This window comes from Bos indicus x Bos taurus, chromosome 14 (assembly GCF_003369695.1).
Source record: "Bos indicus x Bos taurus breed Angus x Brahman F1 hybrid chromosome 14, Bos_hybrid_MaternalHap_v2.0, whole genome shotgun sequence".
NCBI classification, from domain to species: domain Eukaryota; kingdom Metazoa; phylum Chordata; class Mammalia; order Artiodactyla; family Bovidae; genus Bos; species Bos indicus x Bos taurus.
Genome location: NC_040089.1, coordinates 76,347,848 through 76,375,282, shown reverse-complemented (window position 1 = coordinate 76,375,282; position 27,435 = coordinate 76,347,848). Strand labels below are relative to the sequence as shown.

Here is a 27,435-nt window from a genome sequence, read left to right as displayed (position 1 = left end):
TGTATTCTGTGTTTTTCTGAATTAAACAGTTTGGGGGGTTTATTCTTTTATGGGATGTAATCACTTAAAGATATTGAATGTATTCAAGGTATTTTTCAGGGTACAGTAAGGGAAAGGTTCCCAGCTTAACTAGGGTGCTCACATGAGAACTGTGCCCTCCTATTTTATCGGTTGTTGGGCAGGACAGTATATTCACCTAACTTTTTCTTCTAAGTTGCTTCTATCGTGTTGCAGTATTGGGCAAGGTCTTGGGGGAACAGTGTGACCTCGGAAGCCAAAGTTGCCGCCTTCATGGAAATAATGGACCGGAAGAGAGAGGAAAGACTAAGTAATTGTAGGGACATGAGGTCAGGGGGGAGACCCGACCCACCTACTGCCAAGGAGCACTTTTCCCAGGATGTGCACCCCCATTCAAGTTGAGACCTGAACCCTCACTGGACGACGAACGTTCAAAGCATTTATGAAGGTGTCGTATCAACAGCAACTGTGGAGTTGAATGTTTGGGGAATGGGAAGAATTTAAGTTTGCTGGAATGCAAAGTGCGAGAGGGAGAGTGTGAGAGAAGAGGGGAGAGGGGAGACGGGGTGGCGGGTGGCTTTGCATCCTGTCCAGCCCCCGGGGGCATTCAAGGGCGTCCCTGCTTAGGCTAAAAGGAATGGGATGCCACCGAATGGACTTAGCAGCTCTGATACGATCCAGGTCAGGTTTTTGAAGAACAGAAGGGCCTTACGTTAGAGGGGTAGGAGGGACCCCACTGCCAAAGTTGCTGTGGTCACAGTGGCCTTGGTGAAGGCCTGATGGAATAGGTGGTGGTCACCTTATGGCAAAGACTCCGCTGTTTGGTTACCCACTTGCCAAGTTCGGATTCTAGGTCAGTTTCTGAATTCTAGACTTTTTCTGCCACAGCCCTGCCTCCACACTGAATCATCTATCGATTAGCCCCATGTCAGTTCTTTCATGGCTCCAATGCTGACTCACACCTGATAATGGCACAGAGTCCCAGCATTGCCAAAGCCTTCTCATCTGTCACCCTTGTAGCAAGACCAACACCCTCGTCATTTGTCATTGAGCGTTCCCAGGTGGCTCAGTGGTGAAAGAATCTGCCTGCCAATGCAGGAGATGCGGGTTCAATCCTGAGGTCCAGCAGACCCTTTGGAGGAGGAAATGGCAACCTGTTCCAGGATTCTTGCTTGGAGAATCCCATGGACAGAGGAGCCTGGTGGACCACAGTCTACGGGGCCGCAAAGAGCAGGACAGGACGGAGCGACTGAGCACACGGCTGTTTGGCCAACTTCTCCAGAATACTCTCAAGAGGTTGCAGTGTCCTTGAAGAGTTATACTTTGTCTTGGCTATTGATCTTCTCTCTAAAAGGAAATGATCAGGAAGCAAATATCATTATAAGCAGAACTGTGACCTCTTATAATAGGTAAATGAGAGCCCTAGTATCTTTGATTTTTTCATAAACTCACAGCGTGCCAGGTTTCACAACAGCGCTTGGTCATCTAGGACTGGACGCAAGAATCTTGGGTTGGGGAGCTCCAGAGAGTTCACAGAGAGAAGACTGAGTGTAATAGGATTAGTCTTCAGCCACGTCTTCCAGCCAGTAAAAATTATTTGCTTGTTTTTGAAGAAATATTGAATAGTTTAGTGAAACTTGCTGAGTCATGTCTGACTCTTTAGGATCCCATGGACTACACTGTCCATGGAATTCTCCAGTCTAGAAAGTCCAGAATACTGGAGTGGGTAGCCTTTCTCTTCTCCAGGGGATCTTCTCAACCCAGGGATTGAACCCAGGTCTCCCGCATGGCAGGCAGATTCTTTACCAGCTAAACCACCAGGGAAGCCCAAGAATACTGGAGTGGGTAGCCTTTCCCTTCTCCAGGGGATCTTCACAACCCAGGAACCAAACCAGGGACTCCTGCGTTGCAGGCGGATTCTTTACCAACTGAGCTATCAGGGAAACCCAAATCGTTTAGTACTAGCAATCAACAGGTGAAGTCAAAGTGAGTAAAATTTCTTAGTAACCTCAAAGAGTTTATGATCTAATATGAGAAAGGAGACAGTACATGATGCTAAAACAAGCAAGGTGAGGCAGGCTTTTTGTGAGACTTTACCTATTTTTTCCCCCCAGTTTCTCCGTCCCAGGAGGTGGGGTCGCTGGGAGCGGGGTGGGCAGGAAACTTTGCTCCGGGGCCACGGAGTCCGGGCTCCTTCAAGGCCCTGCGGGTGCACGGGTGCAGCGGTTGACCAGGCGGCCGCCCAGCAGCTCGCTGTAAGAGTGGACCTGATGGATGCGGTGCAGCCTGCAGAGCGCGCAGCCTCGCTGGAGCCCCGAAGGCCGAGAGCCGGTCCTGGACCCCGCGCACCGCGGTGTGCTATGCCCGCTTGCCCGCGGCCTGCGACAGCCACTGCCTGGGTTCGGAGAGAAGCCCTCCGGCTCGGAGGCGTGGGGCGCTTTGATGGTCCATATGAACATCCTTTGCGTGACGCACAGGGACTGCGGGGACCTGCAGAGGCACCGACCGACTCTCGCCCATACCGTTCCTTATCCCTTCAGTCATCTTGGTCAACAGTACAGTTGTTCAGTCGCTTAGTAGTGCCTGACTCTGTGATCCCATGGACTGCAGCACGCCAGGCCTCCCTGCTCCCTGTCCATCACCAACTCCCGGAGTTCACTCAAACTCAGGTCCATCAAGTCGGTGATGCCATCCAACCATCTCGTCCTCTGTCGTTCCCTTCTCCTCCTGCCCTCAATCTTTCCCAGCATCAGGGTCTTTTCAAAAGAGTCAGTTCTTCGGATCAGGTAGTCAAAGGATTGGAGTTTCAGCTTCAGCATCAGTTCTTCCAATGAACATTCAGGACTGATTTCCATTAGGATGGACTGGCTGTATCTCCTTGCTGTCCATGAGACTCTCAAGAGTCTTCTCACAGTTCCAAAGCATCAATTCTTCAGCGCTCAGCTTTCTTTATGGTCCAACTCTCACATCCATACATGACTACTGGAAAAACCATAGCTTTGACTATACAAACCTTTGTTGGCAAAGTCATGTCTCCTGCTTTTTAATATGCTATTTAGGTTGGTCATAACTTTTCTTCCATTCACTTAGCTACCTTTTATTGAACACACGCTATTAGTTATGCTATCCTGGGGTGGGGGCAACCCCACCTTATACAAATTTTTCATTTTTAATCAGAAATTATTTTTGAAATTCATAAGGGAAAGTGTCTCCCCCATCTATGTTTTTTTACCAGGTTCTCACTGTCCCCTCCACATATTTCACATTTTTAAGCAAAATATGGAATTGTTATCAACAGTGGGTTGTGGGCTTGGTGTCTGCTAGGAACTAGGAGATGATACGGCCTTTTGGTTTTACGTAGAATGAATGAATGTATCAGAGTTTGTTGAGAGAAGTGTGGTCAACATCTGTGGAGGTTGTGTGTGTGCGTGTGTGTGCGCACTCAGTGGCTAAGACATGTCCGACGCTTTGTGACCACGTGGGCTGTAGCCCACCAGGGTCCTCTGTCCATGGGATTCTCCAGACAAGAATACTGGAGTGGGTTGCCATTTCCTCTTCCAAGGCATCTTCTGGACCCAGGGATCAAACCTGCGTCTCTTGCATCTCCTGCATTGGCAAGCAGATTCTTTACACTGAGCCACCAGGGAAGCCCCATGGAAGTTACAAATCCAGTTTTCAACTACTGTTCTTCTCTGTAACTAAGGTGCTGGGAACTCTGTTTGCCATGTACCCAGCAAATGAGCTGATATAATTTAAGGTGGGCATTATGTACATTCACTCACAGCTGTGGCTCCCTTGGTATGGTTATTTCACACCTCCACAGACCTGTCTTATCAGGTCTGCCTCTTGAATCTCCATGAGATATTTCTCATTCTTGTGTCCTGCTTCTCCAACCAACAGCTATCTCCTGCCATAGTTCATGAAATTAAATATGTTAGTCTCCTGGTGCTGTTGTATAGAATAGTATGTATAGAATGCGTATTTAACAACAGACATTTATCTTCTCACAGTCTGGAGGCTGGAAGTCCAAAATCAAGATGCCTGAACTTTTGGTTTCTCCTAAGGGTACTCAGTGATTAATGCAAAGAAATAGAGGAAAACAATAGAATGGGAAAGACTAGAGATCTCTTCAAGAAAATTAGATATACAAAGGGAACATTTCATGCAAAGATGAGCACAATAAAGGACAAAAATGGAATGGACCAAACAGAAGCAGAAGATATTAAGAAGAGGTGACAAGAATACATAGAAGAGCTATACAAAAAAGATCCTTTTGACCCAGATAATCACGATGGTATGATCACTCACCTAGAGCCAGACACCCTGGAATGCTAAGTCAAATGGGCCTTAGGAAGAATTACTATGAACAAAGCTAGTGGTGTTTCAAATTCGAGTTATTTCAGCCGAGTTACTTCAAATTCTAAAAGATGATGCTGTGAAAGTGCCGCACTCAGTATGTCAGCAAATTTGGAAAACTCAGCAGTGGCCACAGGATCACAACAAACTGTGGAAAATTCTTCAAGAGATGGGAATACCAGACCACCTGTCCTGCCTCTTGAGAAATCTGTATGCAGGTCAAGAAGCAACAGTTAGAACTGGACATGGAACAACAGACTTGTTCCAAATCAGGAAAGGAGTAAGTCAAGGCTGTATACTGTCACCCTGCTTATTTAACTTATATGCAGAGTACGTTATGAGCAATGCTGGGCTGGATGAAGCACAAGCTGGAATCAAGTTTGCTGGGAGAAATATCAATAACCTCAGATATGGAGATGACACCACCCTTATGGCAGAAAGAGTAGAACTAAAAAGCCTCTTGATGAAAGTGAAAGAGGAGGGTGAAAAGTTGGCTTAAAGCTCAACATTCAGAAAACGAAGATCATGGCATCTGGTCCCATCACTTCACGGGAAATAGATGGGGAAACAATGGAAACAGTGACAGACTTTGTTTTTTTGGGCTCCAAAATCACTGCAGGTGGTGACTGCAGCCATGAAATTAAAAGATGCTTACTCCTTGGAAGGATAGTTATGACCAACCTAGATAGCATATTAAAAAGCAGAGACATTACGTTGCCAACAAAGGTCCATCTAGTCAAAGCTATGGTTTTTCTAGTAGTCATGTATGGATGTGAGAGTTGGACTATAAAGAAAGCTGAGTGCCAAAGAATTGATGCTTTTGAACCATGGTGTTGGAGAAGACTCTTGAGAGTCCCTTGGACTGCAAGAAGATCCAACCAGTCCATCCTAAAGGAAATCAGTTCTGAATATTCATTGGAAGGACTGATATTGAAGCTGAAACTCCAATACTTTGGCCACCTCATGTGAAGAGCTGACTCATTGGAAAAGACCGATTCTGGGAAAGCTTGAAGGTGAAAGGAGAAGGGGGTGGCAGATGAGATGGTTAGATAGCATCACTGACTCAGTGGACATGAATTTGAGCAGACTCCTTCAGATAGTGAGGGACAGAGGAACCTGGCGCGCTGTAGTCCATGGAATAACAGTGAGTCGGACGTGACTTAATGACTGAACAACAGCAAACCTCTGCCTTTCCCCAAGATCCTATCATAACTCATCCTTTTTTGTGCTTGGTGAAACCCTCATGTTTCCTCTGGTGATTGGTCTCCCCTGTTGCTGCAGGTTAATAAACTTGGCTTTTTCAGGCTACAGATTTGTCCCCAATAGTCTTGATTAGGTCGGCTTTATAAAAATGTGATGCATGGTATAACTAAAGGTCTCATTCTTTTTTCTTACTTAAAAAAATACACTAGTTTTAAAAGAGACCTATCCATGTTGTTAGATGTAAATCTAATTTGTTACTTTAATGGCTGAATAAAATTTCATTAAAACACATCCATACTCCACATACCATATATAAATTTTTACCTATTCTGCTAGTATGGCCTATCTGGTTGCCTTTAGGTCTTTGTGTACTACAAGCAATGCATTTCCTCTTGCATTTTGTTGTATGGGCCTACTTGAGGATTTTCTGGGATGTATGTAAATATGAGCCAGTACTGCTGGGTTCTAAGATGTACTGCCAGAACAGTAGCCCAAATTTACATACCAGCACTCAGTATTATTGTCTACTACCAAATATTTTCCCACTTGATGGGTATATTCCTTTTTCATTCTGATTTATATTTCTTTGAGCATGAGTGAAGTCAAGCCTCTTTTCTATGCTGATGTCCTATGTAGTCTGCTTCCATGAATTCACTATTAATAATCTCTCTCTTTAAAAACAAAAAAACACAGTGGGGCAAGGAGAGGGTGGGACAGATTGAGAAACTAGCATTGACATATATACACTGCCATGTGTGAAATAGATAGGTAATGGAAAGCTGGTATACGACGCAGGGACCGCAACCTGGCATTCTGTGCAGACCTAGAGGAGTGGCGTGGGGTGTGGGGTGGAACGGAGGCTCAACAGGGAGGGGACAGATATACGCTTACGTATGTGTATGTGTATACACAATGTATATACTGATTTTTGTTGCTGTACAGCAGAAACCAACACAACATTGTAAAGCAATTATCTTCCAATTTAAAAAAAGTTACAAAAATAAAAAGGTGAAAACAAAACAAACAACCCCTGGGCTTTCTGTCTTGATAGAAATAAAGTGTAAGAGCTAGTCTTTACCTTATTGTAATATAAAATTAAGCAGAAGTTAGAGAACAACAGAGACATTACTTTGCCAACAAAGGTCTGTCTAGTCAAGGCTATGGTTTTTCCAGTGGTCATGTATGCATGTGAGAGTTGGACTGTGAAGAAAGCTGAGCGCCGAAGAATTGATGCTTTTGAACTGTGGTGTTGGAGAAGACTCTTGAGAGTCCCTTGGACTGCAAGGAGATCCAACCAGTCCATCCTAAAGGAGATCAGTCCTGGGTGTTCATTGGAAGGACTGATGCTGAAGCTGAAACTCCAATCCTTTGGCCACCTGATGCGAAGAACTGACTCATTGGAAAAGACCCTGATGCTGGGAAAGATTGAGGGTGGGAGGAGAAGGGAATGACAGAGAATGAGATGGTTGGACGGTATCACTGACTCAATGGACATGGGTTTGGGTAGGCTCCGGGAGATGGTGATGGACAGGGAAGCCTGGCGTGCTGTGATTCATGGGGTCGCAAAGAGTCGGACACGACTGAGCGACTGAACCGAACTGAACTGAAAGAACAACGGAGGGCTTTACTGTGTGATAATCCCTTGAAACTGCAGCCATCAGCAGTGGGAGAGGTTTGGAAGTACTGGAAAGAGGTAAGTGATGGAGGAAGAATGATGCTTCTACTGTGGTAGAAGCATGGACAAATGCCAGAGGGTGAAAGGCGGGTGTTGGTTCCAGAAAAAGCAAGATGGCTAGCTTCAGTGGAGAGTATGGTTGGGATAGTGGTAATCACATTTGGACAAAGAAGATTTAATCACTAGGATGAATTAGTAGGTCCCTGAGCAGAGAAACAACATGGTCAAAAGTAGTTGCCATGGTTTGAATGTTAGTGTCCTTCACCGCTGCCTCTCCCCAGTTGCAGCAAAATTGTGTATTGAAATCCTCACCCCAAATACGATAGGATTAGAAGGTGGGGCCTTTGGGAAGTGCTTTGGGAGGTATTCAGCTCTCGTGAACAGGATTTATTTTCTTGTTCAGTCACTCGTTTGTGTCTGACTCTTTGCAACCCTATGGACTGCAACACGCCAGGCCTCCCCATCCTTCACCATCTCCCAAAGCTTGCTCAAACATGTGCATCGAGTCGGTGATGCAATCCAACTATCTCATCCTCTGTCGTCCCCTTCTCCTCCCCCCTTCAAAGTTTCCTAGCATCAGGGTCTTTTCAAATGAGTCGGCTCTTTTGGTGGCCAAAGTATTGGAGTTTCAGCCTCAGCATCAGTCCTTCCAATGAACACCCAGGACTGATCTCCTTTAGCATGGACTGGTTGGATCTCCTTGCAGTCCAAGGGACTCTCAAGAGTCTTCTCCAACACCATAGTTCAAAATCTTCAATTCTTTGGTGCTTAGCCTTATTTATGATCCAACTCTCACATCCATACATGACTACTGGAAAAACCATAGCTTTGACTCTACTGACCTTTGTTGGCAGAGTAATACCTCTGCTTTTTAATATGCTGCCTAGATTTGTCATAGCTTTTCTGCCAAGGAGCTAGCATCTTTTAATTTCAGGGCTGCAGTCACCATCTGCAGTGATTTTAGAGCCCCAGAAAAGAAAGTCTGTCATTGTTTCCCCATCTATTTGCCAAGAAGTGATGGGACTAGATCCTATGATCTTAGTTTTTTTAATATTGAGTTTTAAGGCAACTTTTTCACCCTCCTCTCACTTTCATCAAGAGGCTCTTTAGTTCCTCTTCACTTTCTGCCATAAGGGTGGTGTCATCTGCATATCTGAGGTTATTGATATTTCTCCCAGCAATCTTGATTCCAGCTTGTGATTCATCCAGCCAGGCATTTTGCATGATGTACTCTGCATACAACTTAAATAAGCAGCGTGACAGTACACAGCTTTGATGTACTCCTTTCCCAATTTTTAACCAGCTTGCTGTTCCATGTTCAGTTCTAACTGTTGCTTCTTTTTTTTTTTTTTTTTGGTCTTTCTTTTTTTTTCAATTTTATTTTATTTTTAAACTTTACATAATTGTATTAGTTTTGCCAAATATCAAAATGAATCCATCACAGGTATACATGTGCTCCCCATCCTGAACCCTCCTCCCTCCTCCCTCCCCACACCATCCCTCTGGGTCGTCCCAGTGCACCAGCCCCAAGCATCCAGTATCGTGCATTGAACCTGGACTGGCATCTCGTTTCATACATGATATTTTACATGTTTCAATGCCATTCTCCCAAATCTTCCCACCCTCTCCCTCTCCCACAGAGTCCATAATACTGTTCCATACATCAGCGTCACTTTTGCTGTCTCGTACACAGGGTTATTGTTATCATCTTTCTAAATTCCATATATATGCGTTAGTATACTGTATTTAACTGTTGCTTCTTGACCTGCATACAGGTTTCCACCAGCTAAGGTGGTCTGGTATTCTCATCTCTTTAACAGCTTCCCACAGTTTATTGTGATCCACACAGTCAAAGGCTTTACCGTAATTAATGAAGCAGAAGTATATGTTTTTCTGGTATTCTCTTGTTTTTTTCTATGATCCAATGGATATTGGCAATTTGAACTCTGGTTCCTCTGCCTTTTCTCAATCCAGTTTGAACATCTGGAAGTTCTCAGTTCATGAACTGTTGAGCCTAGCTTGGAGGATTTTGAGCATGACCTTGCTAGCATGTGAAATGAGTGTAATTGTGTGGTAGTTTGAACATTCTTTGGCATTGCCCTTCTTTGGTACTGGAATGAAAACAGACTTTTCCAGTCCTATAGCCACTGCTGAGATTTCCAAATTTGCTGGCATATTGAGTGCAGCACTTTCACAGCATCAACTTTTAGGATTTGAAATAGCTCAGCTGTAATTCCATCACCTCCACTAGCTTTGTTCGTAGTGATACTTTCTAAAGCCCATTTGACTTTGCACTCCAGGATGTCTGGCTCTAGGTGAGTGATCACACCATCATGGTTATCTGGGTCATGAAGATCTTTTTTGTGTAATTCTTCTGTGTATTATGGCCACCTCTTCTTAATATCTTCTGCTTCTGATAAGTCCATACCGTTTCTGTCCTTTATTGTGCCCATCTTTGCATGAAATGTTCCCTTGGTATCTCTAATTTCTTTGAAAAGATCTCCAGTCTTTCCCATTCTGTTGTTTTCCTCTGTTTTTTTGCATTGATCACTGAGGAAGGGTTTCTTATCTCTCCTTGCTGTTCTTTGGAATTCTGCATTCAGATGGGTATATCTTTCCTTTTCTCCTTTGCCTTTCACTTCTCCTCTCTTCTTAACTGTTTGTAAGGCCTCCTCAGACAACCATTTTGCCTTTTTGCATTTCTTTTTCTTGGGGATGGTTTTGATCACTGTCTCCTGTACAATGTTATGAACCTCCACCCATAATTCTTTGGATCTAATCTGTTGAAACTATTTGTCACTTCCACAAATCCTATGAATAGGATTAGTGACTCCATAAAAGAGACTCTGGAGGGATCCCTTGCCCATTCAACCCTGTGTAGACAGTGAGAATGAGCCTTCTAAGAACCATGTTGGGCTTCGATCCTGCATTTCCCAGCCTCCAGACCTGTGAGAAATACACTGTGTTGTTCATAAGCTACCCTGTATGTGGTACTTTTATTACAGCAGCCCAAACGGTCTAAGACAGTTGTATTTGAGAAAGGCCTGACTTTAGCCATGGCAGAAGGACCGAGAAAGATAACGTGATTAAAGCGGATAGTGGGTAAAAAGTGATTATTTATTTGAATTGAACAGAAAATATGAACTGGATGGTTAGCATTGAAGTTGAAAAGGAAAGGGAAATTAGTAAGATTTAAGAAAGAGACAGGATTTGGTGCACTATATAAGCAATGGAAGAATTGCTAATTATTCTTAGATTTGAGTCTGAGAGTCTGGTAGGATGAAGATATTATCTAAAAAAGGATAGTTTGGGAGAGAAAATAAATGACAGAGGAAGAGCATAATAGAGGTTAATTTTACTTTCTTTATAGGATATAAGGGGAACATATAATTCATAAGCTCAGAACTTTTCTCATTTATTTTTTTCCTTATTATCAGACTTTTTAGAGGTCCTATTTTTACCTAACAGAAGCAGAAGATATTAAGAAGAGATGGCAAGAATACACAGAAGAACTGTACAAAAAAGATCTTCACGACCCAGATAATCACGATGGTGTGATCACTGACCTAGAGCCAGACATCCTGGAATGTGAAGTCCAGTGGGCCTTAGAAAGCATCACTACGAACAAAGCTAGTGGAGGTGATGGAATTCCAGTGGAGCTATTCCAAATCCTGAAAGATGATGCTGTGAAAGTGCCACACTCAATATGCCAGCAAATTTGGAAAACATAGCAGTGGCCACAGGACTGGAAAAAGTCTGTTTTCATTCTAGTACCAAAGAAGGGCAATGCCAAAGAATGCTCAAACTACCACACAATTGCACTCATCTCACACGCTAGTAAAGTAATGCTCAAAATTCTCCAAGCCAGACTTCAGCAATATGTGAACCGTGAACTTCCTGATGTTCAAGCTGGTTTTAGAAAAGGCAGAGGAACCAGAGATCAAATTGCCAACATCCGCTGGATCATGGAAAAAACAAGAGAGTTCCAGAAAAGCATCTATTTCTGATTTATTGACTATGCCAAAGCCTTTGACTGTGTGGATCACAATCAACTGTGGAAAATTCTTCAAGAGATGGGAATACCAGACCACCTGATCTGCCTCTTGAGATATTTGTATGCAGGTCAGGAAGCAACAGTTAGAACTGGACATGGAACAACAGACTGGTTCCAAATAGGAAAAGGAGTTCGTCAAGGCTGTATATTGTCACCCTGTTTATTTAACTTCTATGCAGAGTACATCATGAGAAACGCTGGACTGGAAGAAACACAAGCTGGAATCAAGATTGCCAGGAGAAATATCAATAACCTCAGATATGCAGATGACACCACCCTTATGGCAGAAAGTGAAGAGGAACTCAAAAGCCTCTTGATGAAAGTGAAAGTGGAGAGTGAAAAAGTTGGCTTAAAGCTCAACATTCAGAAAACTAAGATCATGGCATCTGGTCCCATCACTTCATGGAAATAGATGGGGAAACAGTGGAAACAGTGTCAGACTTTATTTTGGGGGGCTCCAAAATCACTGCAGATGGTGACTGCAGCCATGAAATTAAAAGACGCTTACTCCTTGGAAGGAAAGTTATGACCAACCTAGATAGCATATTCAAAAACAGAGACATTACTTTGCCAACAAAGGTCCATCTAGTCAAGGCTATGGTTTTTCCTGTGGTCATGTACAGATGTGAGAGTTGGACTGTGAAGAAAGCTGAGTGCCGAAGAATTGATGCTTTTGAAGTGTGGTGTTGGAGAAGACTCTTGAGAGTCCCTTGGACTGCAAGGAGATCCAACCAGTCCATTCTGAAGGAGATCAGCCCTGGGATTTCTTTGGAAGGAATGATGCTAAAGCTGAAACTCCAGTACTTTGGCCACCTCACGCAAAGAGTTGACTCATTGGAAAAGACTCTGATGTTGGGAGGGATTGGGGGCAAGAAGAGAAGGGGACGCCAGAGGATGAGATGGCTGGATGGCATCACTGACTCGATGGACGTGAGTCTGAGTGAACTCCAGGAGTTGGTGATGGACAGGGAGGCCTGGCGTGCTGCGATTCATGGGGTCACAAAGAGTCAGACACGACTGAGCGACTGATCTCATCTGACCTGATTTTTACCTTTAAAAAACATTTTTTTTTTACCTTTTCTTTCTGGCTCTTGTAAGCACTCTCCACAACAAACTCCCATTTACCAAATAAGCACTATTTAACAATTTCTCTCTGTTTGCTTAACTATGGAAAAACACCACCCAACCTTTTGTAAAATTTGTCATGTCTCTGTGATACTCTTAATATTTTTGCATATAAAAATGGGAGTAACAAATGATACATTTTCTTCTAGTGATTAATTTATACATGGTTTGCTGAATGTGTCTGTGTTATAGGCTTCTTGGCTAATATAATTTGTTAAAACACTCTCAGCAAAGTGCTGTTACAGTGACCATCTTCTGAGACTTGGAAATAGCCTTATTATACTGAACGTAATGTTATACAGTAACGGCATTTTTTAGAATGGAATTCTATATGTATTATTACCTCCGACAGCAGCCTGGCTTTTTTAGCCTCCTCACAGCATGAGACTTTGGTAATTATGCTAATGCTAGCTGATTCATGAGGACAACTTCCTAAAGTGCACTTAATTAACTCGGAGATTTTGTAAACAGCTGTACATGTAGTTTCCGGAAATTGTAGGGATATGTCAATCTGACATGTGTACAGTCTGCCTTCCTAACCTCATCAGTTTTTACTAAAGCTGAAAACAAGAAGCTCAAATTTGGCACCTTCTGAAGCAAATGCCTGCAAGCTTCTGAGAAATGTTGCTTTAGCCTCCTGGAAGATGGGGACAATCTGATTTCTCCTGTTTGAGTCTGTTGAGCCAGATGAGACTTCTAAGCTGGTATGAATGAAAATATTAAAGCGTTGTCTTTAGTAAAGGGTATAGTTTTTCCAACATGTTGCTGCAATGTGATTTTGCTTGTGGGTTTGGGCTTCCCTCTTGGCTCAGAGGGTAAGGAATCTGCCTGCAATGCAGGAGACCTGGGTTCGATTCCTGGGTCAGGAAGATACCCTGGAGACGGGAATGGCAGCCCACTTCAGTATTCTTGCCTGGAGAATCCCACAGAGAGAGGAACCTGGCTGGCTACAGTCCATGGGGTTGAAAAGAGTCTACACAACTAACACTTTCACTTTCACTGTTGTTAGTATTGCTGACCAGCTGTGGTCTTCAGAGGACTCCTCTGCAAGGTGGGTTTTATATCCATTGAGTTCATAATGATTGCTTCCTTTAATCCCACCTGGTGGGTTGATCTGATACTTGACTGACATAACCCTGGCTTGGATAAAAATCAGTTGATGTTTGACATTTTATTAAAATCTCACACTCCCCAAGTAAGAGGTAATAGTCATATACATAGAACATTTAACCAAGACTAACAGTGCAAGACTTTAACACACACACACACACACACACCACACACACACAATTAAGAGAAAAACCTAGTGAATTATTTCAGAGCCAAGACCAACCTAATCAAAACGGAGGGAAGAAACATCATCAAGAAAGTACAGAAGAAAAATAACCTTCTAGGTACCATTAGGAGAATACCAATTGCACAAAGCTGATGACAACGGAGAATAGGGATTTTTTCCTTAATAATCTTCTTATTGCCACTGCAGAAGATCACACTCTCAGATACGCCCTAGAAACTAAGCTAGAGATTTGCCTGTGGTTTCTCAAGGGTGCCGGCAAGGTCTTTTCCTGTCATTAGATTAAACTCCGATCCTGGCTGTAATCTCTCAGGGAACTAGCTAGAGTATGTCTAAAGATCATCACATATTTATTGCTTAGCCTTTTCTTTGACTTCGATCGTCAGAACCTCTTCCCCGGCCTCGGCAGAAGGAGCCATGCTGATGATGAGCGAGTGACGGGTAGTTCCTCTGGGCAAAACTGCCTTTCTAGTTGCCTGGGGCGCTTCCTCCGCTGTAATGGAACTCGTTTCACATTTGGATGTTTCAAGTGGTTTCTCTGCTGTTGCTCTTCCTTTATCTTCAGATTCTTTTCCTTTATCCTCTTCTTCCTGGTTTTCGTCTTTTCTCTAGAAGAAAGTTATTGAAAAGAGTTGATTGGTGCTGAAATCTTAATCGAGGATGTTGGAGTCTTTTGATTAATATGCAATACCTAAGGATCGCCGTCAAAAGACTGACGTAATATGGGAATCATGTCTGCCTTTGACTATCCTTTAACTAAGTTTTCAGATGTGCTGGAGAATGGGGTTGAGCTGTCACCTTTGAACTCAGGGTTAGTGTGCCTTACATTTCTGTTCCTGCCAAGGAATTTGCTCCCTATTGGCTCCCATGGTCTCTGAATTATTAGACTTAGTGCTCAAGACGCTTTGCTTTTCAAATATTTACTTATTTATTTTATGAAGATGAAATTTTAAATATTTATCTTTTAATAAAAAAGTATTAGCCCAATACCAAATAATGCTGTAAAAACACTCTAGAACTATGGTTTCCCTCCTGCATAAGCTCATGGGAGCATCTCAGGGAGAAATTCATGTCTCCTTCCTAGTACAGTCTTCTCCATTTGCTCCATGGGTATTTGATATAATTTTAGAACCTTTGGCATTTAGGGTCATCTGTATAAATTTCAGATTAAGAAACATACCATGCTGTTTGCTGGTGATGCTTGAGATCAGTTTGAAAGAGGCTTGTACAGGGTATGAAGGTGCATATACAGAGTTGAAAGCCTTAATTAACACACTGACCTACAGAGTTGTTTTCCCCATAAATCTTCTACACAGATTATTATTTGTCTGCCAATTAAACGAGGCATCTGGTGTACCCTGACCTCTATCACAGTGTTGCGTGTGTGGAAAAGGAAGAAGCAACTTTGAATCTCTTGAGTGTGATTGACTTTATAATATTTGCTTTACCAATTTTCAGAAAGAGTCAGATACTCATTTCTTACTGTTTTAGAGACAACATAATAACTAGATTCAGAAAACTTGAATCTTTGCTCTGTTTTTCAGGATCTGGCCTCATAAACTTATCATGAGAATCAAAGAAATATAAAAAAAAAGAGAAAAACTAAAACATTTCCGTTTCATGACATTTCTAGGAATTAGGAGACAGCTTGGTGTAGGTGTTGAAGTCTGAATTTCTGACTAATAACTTTTGCTCTGTCATTGATGGTGATCTTATCTAAATAATTGATCTGGATCTCAGTTTATTCAGCTATAACATGAAGGCTGTGATGCCCTCTGTGAGGTTACTTCTGTCTTAGTAATTGAATGAATACTGGTGAAAATGTTTAATGGCTGGTAAAATGTCTTACACATTTATAGGTATATATATGTTTATATAAATACAGTTGATCCTCATTATTCATGGTAGTTTTGTTCTATAAAGCTTCCATAAACACTGAACTAGCAAACCCTGCTCTTTGGGATAATGCAAGTTTAGGATCCTACAAGCCTCTGGTTTTAACATTTTTGTCAACTCCTCAATACATAACCTTGTTTTACATACATTTCTATTTAGAAACACCTTATTTAATATGTATGGTTTATTCATTACATTGAACTCACAGCCAGTAGCACTCTGACTCATGCCCGGATGAAGCTTATCTAATACACGTGTTTCTCTGTAGGGCACATCACTGCTTTTTTGCCCTTTGGAACACAGTACTTTGGCACTATGTTTGAGGGCCATTTTTAATAGTGGGAGGGGGGAAATGCACAAAAATACAAAAAACGTGACAATAAATAGACCATGAAAAGTTCATTCATTCACAGTGTGAGAGCTGAAACAACAAGGCAGAGTGTCTCCTTGTTCAAATTCAGCTGAAAACATGTGCCCCCAGCAACTTAAATTTTCACTATTCTGTACAGGTATGCCTGTGAATGACCCCCCAAACCCCTTAAATATTGGTTTTGAGGCTACAAACACACTTTAGTGAGTAAGCAGTTTCACAAACACAGAAAACACAAATCGAGCCGCCAGGGATGCCATATACACACAATCTCGGTGTTGGGTTTAGTTGCTCAGTCGTGTCCAACTTTTTGTGACCCCATGGACTGCAGCCCACCAGACTCCTCTGTCCATGGGGATTCTCCAGGCAAGAATACGGGAGTTGATTGCCATTCCTTTCTCCAGGGTATCTTCCTGACCCAGGGATCGAATCTGGGTCTCCTGCATTGCAGGCAGATTCTCTACCGTCTGAGGAATATAGAATCCAACAGAAATCAGTCTAGATTAAAATGGCTACCTAGTCCAGTATTCTTGCCTGGAGAACTCCTTGGACAGAGGAGCCTGGCGGGCTATAGTCCATGGGGTCGCAAAGAGTTAGACACTGCTGAGTGACTAACCCTTTCACCTTTTCTCATACATATATATATATATATATAGTCACAAAACACTAAAACTGTCATAATAAACCCAGGGGGTTAACTGTGATGATACATGGGTATACAGTAAATAATAGTAAGTGCTGTGTATAATGTAGCAATTATATGCATTAGATGAATCCAGATTATCCCAGTGTCTGACACGGGGTTAAAGTAGGAGCTTGTCTGAGTGTATTTCGTCCGGGGGTCTCTGTTACAGTCCTCCTTTCCTTCTGTCCTATTACCTGAGCGGTTTGTTCTCTCTTCAACGTGAGTAGTCTTGCAAGACCTGCTTTTCCAGAGCTTCCCAGAAGAGCTTTAAACATTTTGGGTGTTTCTTGTTTCGGTGGGAAGAGAAAGGCAAGTCCTTTGTTTGGGGGGGTTACCCCTGTGCCTGGAGCTTTGTTCTTTAGAAGCACTCTGTGGGCAGGAGAGAAAGGCCATTTTAGATAGCATTGTGAGGATTCTGGAAGAACTTCCCAGAAATACTATCTTTTCGCCTAATCTGTGAAGTTTTCAATGCATAACTGCGTAAGCAATAGTATGTTAGGTGGTTTTCCTGGAAACAGTTAACTGCAGCCATGAACACAGTGTCAAGTGAAGCCAACTCCTCTCTAATGGGTTTTTTTTTTTTTTTTCTCTAATGAGATTTCAAAGATGGTACCTGGCTTTCTTCATGAGCAGCTTTTCAGAATCTGGATAATGCACTAGAATTTCTTGGAGGGTCTTTTTGTCCAGAGTTAAAAGATTGGCAAAGCCATGGGCCACCACGTTGGCTGTTCTTCGGTTTCCTCCTCTTGCCGCTAGAAGGCTGTAAGAGAGAAAAGCAAATCTTTGCCACAATTTTCTATCTCCCTCCACCAAAATCTTTTAAAAAATAAATACCACATGTCAGAGCCATTTATACTGCCTCGGGGTCATTCCCTGGGGTGAGAGGTCAGGTGATCCTGTGGAGAGAGTCAGGATGTGGCGGCAATAGAAGTGGCAACAGCTTTTGACATGTTTGGCATCTAACTCCCACCTCAAATCAAGGCTTTGTAGCCATCAGAGCCCGGGAGACTCTTCCTCCCAGATTCCAGAAGCGCTGCCTCTCTTTGGTGGGAATCCTTTATTTGCTCTTCCAGACTCACCTTTTATCCCTCCTGACCTCTTTGCCCTCCAGGAAGCTGAATTGCGGGTTTGCTCTCTGACTTTGATTTGGGGTGAGCCAATGGGAAATATGAGGAGGAAGTCAGAAAGCAGGTAGAGAGTGGTTTTGGAGCATTTATTCCCCCATTCTTGCCCTGCCAGGACTTAGGTTAGCAACGGCTGCAGTTGCTACCAAAAATCCACAGCCCCTGACACGTGGCCGTCTCCTAGAACAGCTCCCACAGACTTCTTTCTGGGCCCTGATAACATGCCCTGCCCTTGTCCCCTTTAGGCTTGGCTGTGAAAACAGCTCCCTTGTAGCTAGCTTTGAGATGTATCAGCATCTCTTGTTGGGTACTCTTAGATTTGTCTTTTAATTTTCTTTGACTGACTTCTGTCAATAATCCCTTTATTAAAGCCTTCTTAGTTAATTTCCTTAAATGTACATTCTGTTTCGCCTGTACTCTGAGTAATAAAGCTCTGACAGCAAATCTTAATGATACTTTGGTAACACTAGGTGAATTCAGTCTCTTCCTGTAAGTAGTTTCCAGATCAAATTATTTCTCAGTATCATAAATTGCTCTGTAGTACGGTTATTAGGGCTTCCCAGGTGGCTCAGTAGTAAAGAATCTGCCTGCCAAGCAGGAGACACAGGTTCAATACCTGGGTGGGGAAGATCCCCTGGAGAAGGAAATGGCAACCCTTTCTAGTATTCTTGTCTGGAAAATTCCATGGGCAGAGGAACCTTGGCAGGCTACAGTCCGTGGGGTTGCAAAGAGTTGAACGTGGCTTAGTGAAACAATAGCTATGGTCATTCATATACCACTTCCCACTTGGAATGTTCAAGAATTGTGGGTTTTATATCTCTCAGGGTATTAGATCAGATCAGATCAGTCACTCAGTCATGTCTGACTCTTTGCAACCCCATGAATTGCAGCACGCCAGGCCTCCCTGTCCATTAACAATTCCCGGAGTTCACTGAGACTCATGTCCATCGAGTCAGTGATGCCATCCAGCCATCTCATCCTCTGTCGTCCCCTTCTCTTGCCCCCCAATCCCTCCCAGCATCAGAGTCTTTTCCAATGAGTCAACTCTTCCCATGAGGTGGCCAAAGTATGGAGTTTCAGCTTTAGCATCATTCCTTCCAAAGAAATCCCAGGGCTGATCTCCTTCAGAATGGACTGGTTGGATCTCCTTGCAGTCCAAGGCACTCTCAAGAGTCTTCTCCAACACCACACTTCAAAAGCATCAATTCTTCAGTGCTCAGCCTTCTTCACAGTCCAACTCTCACATCCATACATGACTACAGGAAAAACCATAGCCTTGACTAGACGAACCTTTGTTGGCCAAGTAATGTCTCTGCTTTTGAATATGCTATCTAGGTTGGTCATAACTTTCCTTCCAAGGAGTAAGTGTCTTTTAATTTCATGGCTGCAGTCACCATCTGCAGTGATTTTGGAGCCCCCCAAAATAAAGTCTGACACTGTTTCCACTGTTTCCCCATCAATTTCCCATGAAGTGACGGGACCAGATGCCATGATCTTCGTTTTCTGAATGTTGAGCTTTAAGCCAACTTTTTCACTCTCCTCTTTCACTTTCATCAAGAGGCTTTTGAGTTCCTCTTCACTTTCTGCCATAAGGGTGGTGTCATCTGCATATCTGAGGTTATTGATATTTCTCCCAGCAATCTTGATTCCAGCTTGTGTTTCGTCCAGTCCAGCGTTTCTCATGATGTACTCTGCATAGAAGTTAAATAAACAGGGTGACAATATACAGCCTTGACGAACTCCTTTTCCTATTTGGAACCAGTCTGTTGTTCCATGTCCAGTTCTAACTGTTGCTTCCTGACCTGCATACAAATTTCTCAAGAGGCAGGTCAGGTGGTCTGGTATTCCCATCTCTTGAAGAATTTTCCACAGTTGATTGTGATCCACACAGTCAAAGGCTTTGGTATAGTCAATAAATCAGAAATAGATGCTTTTCTGGAACTCTCTTGTTTTTTCCATGATCCAGCGGATGTTGGCAATTTGATCTCTGGTTCCTCTGCCTTTTCTAAAACCAGCTTGAACATCAGGAAGTTCACGGTTCACATATTGCTGAAGCCTGGCTTGGAGAATTTTGAGCATGACTTTACTAGCATGTGAGATGAGTGCAATTGTGTGGTAGTTTGAGCATTCTTTGGCATTGCCTTTCTTTGGGATTGGAATGAAAACCAACTTTTTCCAGTCCTGTGGCCACTGCTATGTTTTCCAAATTTGCTGGCATATTGAGTGCAGCGCTTTCACAGCATCATCTTTCAGGATTTGGAATAGCTCCACTGGAATTCCATCACCTCCACTAGCTTTGTTCGTAGTGATGCTTTCTAAGGCCCACTTGACTTCACATTGCAGGATGTCTGGCTCTAGGTCAGTGATCACACAATCATGATATCTGGGTCGTGAAGATCTTTTTTGTACAGTTTTTCTGTGATTCTTGCTATCTCTTCTTAATATCTTCTGCTTCTGTTAGATCCATACCATTTCTGTCCTTTATCGAGCCCATCTTTGCATGAAATGTTCCTTTGGTATCTCTGATTTTCTTGAAGAGATCCCTAGTCTTTCTCAGGGTATAGCTGGGGCATTTTGCCTTTTGGAAGTAGCCAATAGATAGTTATCAAATAAATGAACAACGGAGTGAATGAAACAAATAAATATAACTTCTATAATTCAGCAGTAATGTAGAAAATGAGGGTTGATCTTTGAAAACAAGACAATAAAAAGCACATTTCAAATGTTAAAAAAAAAAACACACTACAGGCTCTGCAGTGAGATGGTAACACTCACTGAGATTCAGCCTCTTGGAGTCAACCATTTAGGAATGGAGAAAGAAGTCTCACATTAATGAAAACAATGTCCAGGGTTGGGAAGGACTGAGCAAGCGGTCTGGCAATGGAAATGCTCACGCTTTCACAGCCCTGCCTTTGGGGGCAATGAGATGTGAGAAGCTGCCTGGATCTTGGGCCTGAAGATTGATATCAGACCATGTGTACTTCTCCAGCTGTTGTTGCAGAAAATGGAACACTCTGACTGGCCGTTAATCATTAGAAAACTAACAGAGTTTAGCTGTGACATGTAAAGAGCGTGGAAGCTGTCATTCCTGTCTTTACCACTTGAAAAAGTTGAACAAACTGAAAACCCAAGGACTTTTCTCAGACCTGTCAGAGAACTGAGGTTGCAAGGTCAACGCCCACCCCAATCTGGATAATCAGATGCTTTCAGAAGGTCATGGCCAGACCTGCTTATCTGGGCAGAAGCCCTTGGAGCTGCAACTGGGAGGGAACACTTAAACGGTGATTTTGACAAACTGCTATAGGTTGAGAGTAAATCATCAAGAGAATGAGAAACTCAGAGGGTCACAATGAGGGGGAAACTGATACTCTTATGGGTTTGACGTTGAGAAACTCCAGCAAATCCTCATGGTTGAGAGCCAAGAAAGATCTGCTTGTTGCTCTGGCAGTAAGAGGGGATAATTAATCATTGTTAAAAAACAAAACAAAACAAAACTCCCAGGGTGTATTTTTTTCTCCATCACAAAGGCCTACATCCAGGGAAAAAGATTACCAGAGTCTTATCCACCTTCAGGAAGGGCATTTCTCTCACTCTAGGCACTTCTAGCCTTCCTGTCTTATGTAATAGGATAAGAAGGACCTGTGAAGATCGCCTTCCAGGGACATAAGTGCCCTAAGAGACTGAGATTTAATCCTAAAGTCTGAGCTCTCCCCCATACCTTAGCACCATGTCAAAGGGGCTTCTGTATAAAAAGAGTGGATTGTAGTTGCAAAATGCAGACTTGCTCTGAGGAGGAGTATTTAAGGAAGGCCAAAGGCAACAGAGGAGATGGAAACAAGGGCGCTGGAGACATTTAGAAGGTCCAGCACCCACAGCTACAGCAAACGGTAAACACAGCTCGACTCCTAATGAGAGTAATATAACATCTCATTCTAAACCTTTCGCCTCAGTTCCCATTACATCATGTACAATTTTTAACAAAAATTACAAAGCACGCTAAAAAATTAGTGAAATACAGCCGGAAGAGCCAAAGAAAGCATCAGAACCAGACTGAGATGTAAAACAGATGTTGGAATGATCAGATAGAGAGTTTAAAATAACCATGATTAATATGTTAAAGGATCTATTGGAAAAAGTAGACATCATTCAAGAACAGATGGGTAATGTAAGCAGAGAGATAAAAATTCCAAGACAGGTTCTAGAGGAAATGTTAGAAATCAAAAATACTGTAGCAGAAATGAATAGTGACTTTGATGGGCTCATCAATAGACTGAGTATGGCCAAGAAAAGATTACATGAGACGTGTAGAAAGTTCCTGAACTGAAATGCGAAGAGAGAAAAAGAAAATAAAAACAGAACATCGAGAACTGTGAAATATTCTCAAAAAGTATTATATATATACACACACACAGAGAAGCAACTACCAATCTCTAATACTAAAAAAAGAACTTGAAGTAATTATGGCAAGAACTTTCCCAAATTAATGACAGACAACAAACCACAGTTCCAGGAAGCTCAGAGAATACCAAGCAGAAGAAATTCCCACCCCCATTCCTGAGCATATCATATTTGAATTGCAGTAAACCAAAGACAATCTTGAAAAGAGATAAGAGGGGAAAACATTACTTATAAAGGAATGATAATAAAAATTATGGTGAACTTTTCATCAGAAACCATGCAGGTAAGAAGAGAGTGGAGTGAAATATTGTGCCTGAGAAGAGCAAAATCATCAACCTAGAATTCTATGCATAGTAAAATTACTCTTCAAAAGTGAAGGAGAGACAAAGATTTTCTCAGAAAACCAAAAACTGAAGGACTTTGACATTAGCAGAACTACTTTTTAAAAATGTTGAAAGAATTTCTTTGGGAAGAAGTAAAATGATACAGATTAAAAACTTAGGTCTATAAAGAGAATTAAAGGGGAGAAGGAATAAGTAGAGGTAAATAAAAGTTTTATTTTTCTTATTTTTAATTGATCTGAAGTATAACTTTAAATAAAGTAGCAGTGTATTGGGTGACTGAGCATGGGGAGAAGTGAAATGACCGACATTAATGTCTTCAGGGCTGATACGGAAGGCCGTTATAAAGCTCCTGGATTACCTGGTAAGTCAGTCAGTTCAGTCCCTCAGTTGTGTCTGACTCTTTGTGACCCCATGGACCACAGCACGCCAGGCCTCCCTGTCCATCACCAACTCCTGGAGTTTACCCAAACTCGTGTCCATTGAGTCAGTGATGCCATCCAACCGTCTCATCCTCTGTTGCCCCCTTCTCTTTCTGCCTTCAATCTTTCCCAGCATCAGGGTCTTTTCCAATGAGTCAGCTCTCGCCATCAGGTGGCCAAAGTATTGGAACTTCAACTTCAGTATCGGTCCTTCCAATGAATATTCAGGACTGATTTCCTTTAGGATGGACTGGTTGGCTCTCCTTGCAGTACAAGGGACTCTCAAGAGTCTTCTCCAACACCACACTTCAAAAGCATCAATTCTTCGGTGCTCAGCTTTCTTTATGATCCAACTCTCACATGTATACATGACTATTGGAAAAATCATAGCTTTGACTATACAGAACTTTGTTGGCATAGTAATGTCTCTGCTTTTTAATATGCTGTCTAGGTTGGTCATAGCTTTTCTTCCAAGGAGCAAGCGTCTTTTAATTTCATGGCTGCAGTCACCATCTGCAGTGATTTTGGAGCCCTAGAAAATAAAGTCTGTCACTGTTTCCATTGTTTCCCCATCTATTTGCCATGAAGTGACGTGTGATAGTGGTTTAGTGTAAATGTGAAGGTAAACTTATTTTAAAATGTGTATTGCAAGCACTGAAATTTTTGAATCATCATAGATATGTTAAGAGAAAAACAGAATTATATAAAATGCTCAATTAAAACCAGAGAAGGCAAAAAAAAAATAAATAAAATAAAATAGAGGGAAGAAAAGCTTACTGTTAGGCCACCATAAGGCATCAGAGACCCCACCTGAACTTCATGTTAAATTTGAGTCCAAGACTATTCAGGTCACTTAAGAATGGATTTACTCCTCCTAGATGGAAACTATTTCTTTGGAATCCACACAAATTGAGCATGTTAATGCCTAATTTTGCTCAAGATCTCACATTAAAAACTTAAAAGTTTGTTTCTCCATGGCCAAAAAAACCCTATTTACTTTATAGTCCTTTCCCGAGGTTCTCCCCAAGACAAGCTCTGCCTTCAATTTCTTTTCTTTTTTGAGGAAGAAAAAGAAATTTTACTATATCATTCATCTATTTTATCATCTGTCTTCCTACCTATCTATGAAATGGATGTTACCATTTGAAGGACAGTGATTGGATGAGCCTATTTCATTCACAGCCCTATCTCCTTGGAATAGAGTAGTCCAGTGCCTAGGCAGGGCTAGATGGCATTGAGGGGCTTAATTTGGACCTTAATTTGGACCTGAGATTGTTTCTGTGTGTGTCAGACTATGAGAGCAGAACAGAAAATAACATATTTAAATGTCAAGTTATTTTGAGATTTCTCAAGCCTTAATTAAAGTTGCCTACAGGTTACACATTTGGAGCGCTTGATGAGTTTTTGAATGGAAGAAATAGTCCGTCTGCCAGATGGATTTTGCCCAAACTCTCTCAGCAATGTTTAAAATAGCATCTTTTTTTTCCTTCTGTCCACAAAATGCTTCTCCAGCATTCCACCAATGGAAAGTTTCGCTCACTAAATAGCTTAGTAAGAAGATCTCTAAATATTTCCAAGCCCACAGAGTTTCGGAAAGAGCACGTGCTGGAGGGTGAACAGCTGAGGTTAATGATAAGTGTCCCCAGGTCAAAAATAGTGAATAGAGCAACAGCTCGGAAAACGATGGGATGGATTCTAATTCCAGGTCTGCCTCTGTTTGCTGGGACCTTAAACAAGAACTTAAGGACCTTTTAGATGCTTACTCCAAGCACATAAGTAATTATTGAGCACCTATCATGTATTCAGGAGGCCTGAAGGAAAAACACTAAAGCATGATATGGTTTTGTGCGAAGAGTACAGATTTTGAAACCAGATAACTCTACCATTTATTTATTTATAATGTTTAAAATTTTAAAAATTGAACTATAGTTGAACTTTGCTATTTATTAAGTATAGTTTTGAGCAAGATACTTAATCACTCTTTTGGGAAGCAAGACCATCTTTTAGCACCTACTATCGGAGAAGGTGATGGCACCCCACTCCAGTACTCTTGCCTGGAAAATCCCATGGATGGAGGAGTCTGGTAGTCCATGGGGTCACAAAGAGTCAGACACGACTGAGCGACTTCACTTTTATGCATTGGAGAAGGAAATGGCAACCCACTCCAGTGTTCTTGCCTGGAGAATCCCAGGGATGGGAGCCTGGTGGGCTGCCGTCTGTGGGGTCGCACAGAGTCGGACACGACTGAAGCAACTTAGCAGCAGCAGCAGCAGCATAGGTATCATTATCCTTAGGGAGAAATAGGTGTTTGTAGACTCCTGACATTCAATTATGAAGGTGTAATTAGGTAAAACTCCTGGCTGAGAAGTTTTAAACCCTAAAATGGGGTATGTAATTGTAACAAGTATCAATAAGTATAATAAACTTTATTATTCAAGGTTTTCCAGAGAAACAGAAAAAACTAGGGTGTGTGTGCATGTGCGCAAGTGCACACGTGTGTGTGCATTTGCACACACACACACACATACTTACGTATGTACATATAAAAGGAGATATATTGTGGGTGTTGGCTCATGTAGTTATGGAGACTGAGAAGTCCCACCGTCTGCCACATACAAGCTGGAGACCAGCAAGCTAGTGGTACAATTCAGTCTGGGTCCGAAGGCCTGAGAAAGCAGAAAGAGGAGCCTCTGGTGCAAGTGCAAGTCTGGGTCTGAATGTTCAGAACCAGGAGCTCTGATGCCTGAGGGCAGAAGGCAGATGCGCTAGCTCAAGCTGAGAGGGTGAATTTGCCCTTTTTTTGCCTTTTTGTTCTATTCATGCCCTCAGTGAGTCTGGTGATTCCTCCTACGTTGTTGCTGAGGGTGATCTTCCTTACTCTCTTTGATTCAGATGCTAATTTCTTCCCCAAACACGCTCACAAACACACCCAGAAACAATGCTTTATCAACTATCTGGGCATCCTTTAGGCTCATCAAGTTGACATACAAAATTAACCATCATATTACTAGCATGAGAAAGGTGAATAAGTAAATGAAATCGGTGATGGGAATGTCAGAGGGTAAAGGTATAAATATATTTAGTGTGAGATGACCTGTATGTGCAAAACTTGATAAATGTCAGGAATCAGTAGCAATATGGAGGTTATATATGTACGTATTAGCATATTTACACACACATCTATTATACATGTATAATATACACATATGTTATACATGCATGTAATAAACACATCATATACATATAATATGTAAATGCACATATACAGTAAACAATTATGCCTATATATGTGTTTATGTATACATAGGTGCATGTTATGTGCCTACATCAGAAAGAGCTAGAATATTCAGATGGTCCCTTGTCAGTCATTCGTTCCCAGTTCTTTTCCAGGCCTGCCACGTATGGCATCATAAATTGTGCACAGCACACACCAACTATAATATGACTGGAACACACCCTCACAGCCCTTTTTAGCAGAGCTGGTTTACGCAGAAGGCATTCACAAGGATAAGTAGAATACAAAAGAGCCTAAGAGCAAAAGAGAAACAAGAATGGAAACATAAAATGAGGTTTACACAAGATTGCGAACTCTGCCACCAGAGGGCTTCAAATTTGGCTTTAAGTCTCTTACATCATAAAAAGCGATCAGTTCTTAGTTTTAAGACAGAAATACCTCCTGAAGGGCTTTAGTAGAGAGGCCACTATGAAACTGGTGGACAACATGTTCATATTCTTATTACAGATGCGAAACTAAGCTTGCCAGCACCGTTTGTGATGTGGACCTCAGTAAACGCCGTGTGTCATTCCAAAGTCCAGTTCCATCAGAGCAGTTCTGTGGGTGGGAAGGGCAGTCAGTGTAGGGCATATCAGATACTCCTCTCTCTTTGTTTTCAGTGGTACCCAGACTATCGAGAAAAAAATAATCCTCCTAAACAATGTCTTTCTCAACTGTTCTCTTGATTAGTAGTTTTTTCTAAGAGTTTGAGATTGTACGGACCATTACACTTTGGAGGCCAATCATGCAGAAACATATAAGAAATCCACTGTATGAACTGAAAAGGAAAGGAAAAAAGAAATTAGAGATAAATTAGGAGTGTGTAGAAATAGCATACTCCATAATGACCTAGATACTGTGCTAAGTTCTGGGGTTATAAAGATGATTAATATCTGTCCTCAAACCAAGAGGGCACCCGCCTACACTGTTGGTGGGAATGTAAATTTGTGCAGCCAGCGTGGAGAACAGTGTGGAGGTTCCTTAAAAAACTACCATCTGGTTCAATAATCCCACTCCTGGGCATGTACCCGGAAAAGACAGAAGCGCTAAAAAAGATACATGCGCCCCAGTGTTACAGCATCACTACTTACAATAGCCAAGACGTGAAAGCGAGTGTCCATTGACAGATGAATGGATAAAGATGTGTTATACACATCTTTGTGTATGTGTTACACGCACATATACACAATGAAATATTAG

The 27,435-nt window shown here is 42.1% G+C and overlaps 1 protein-coding gene across 1 annotated transcript in view; it reads right to left on the bottom strand.

Annotated features, from left to right (window-relative positions):
* Window positions 1–13,594: 13,594 nt before the first annotated feature.
* CNGB3 (cyclic nucleotide gated channel beta 3) overlaps window positions 13,595–27,435 on the bottom strand; it is a 187,306-nt gene continuing 173,465 nt past the window's right edge. Inside the window, exons 16-18 of the mRNA XM_027560636.1 lie at window positions 17,290–17,436; window positions 16,871–17,045; window positions 13,595–14,333 (exon numbers count right to left, since the gene is read on the bottom strand). Coding sequence (XP_027416437.1) covers window positions 14,076–14,333; window positions 16,871–17,045; window positions 17,290–17,436 — 580 coding nt within the window. The 3' untranslated portion in view covers window positions 13,595–14,075. The remainder of the gene's footprint in view (window positions 14,334–16,870; window positions 17,046–17,289; window positions 17,437–27,435) is intronic.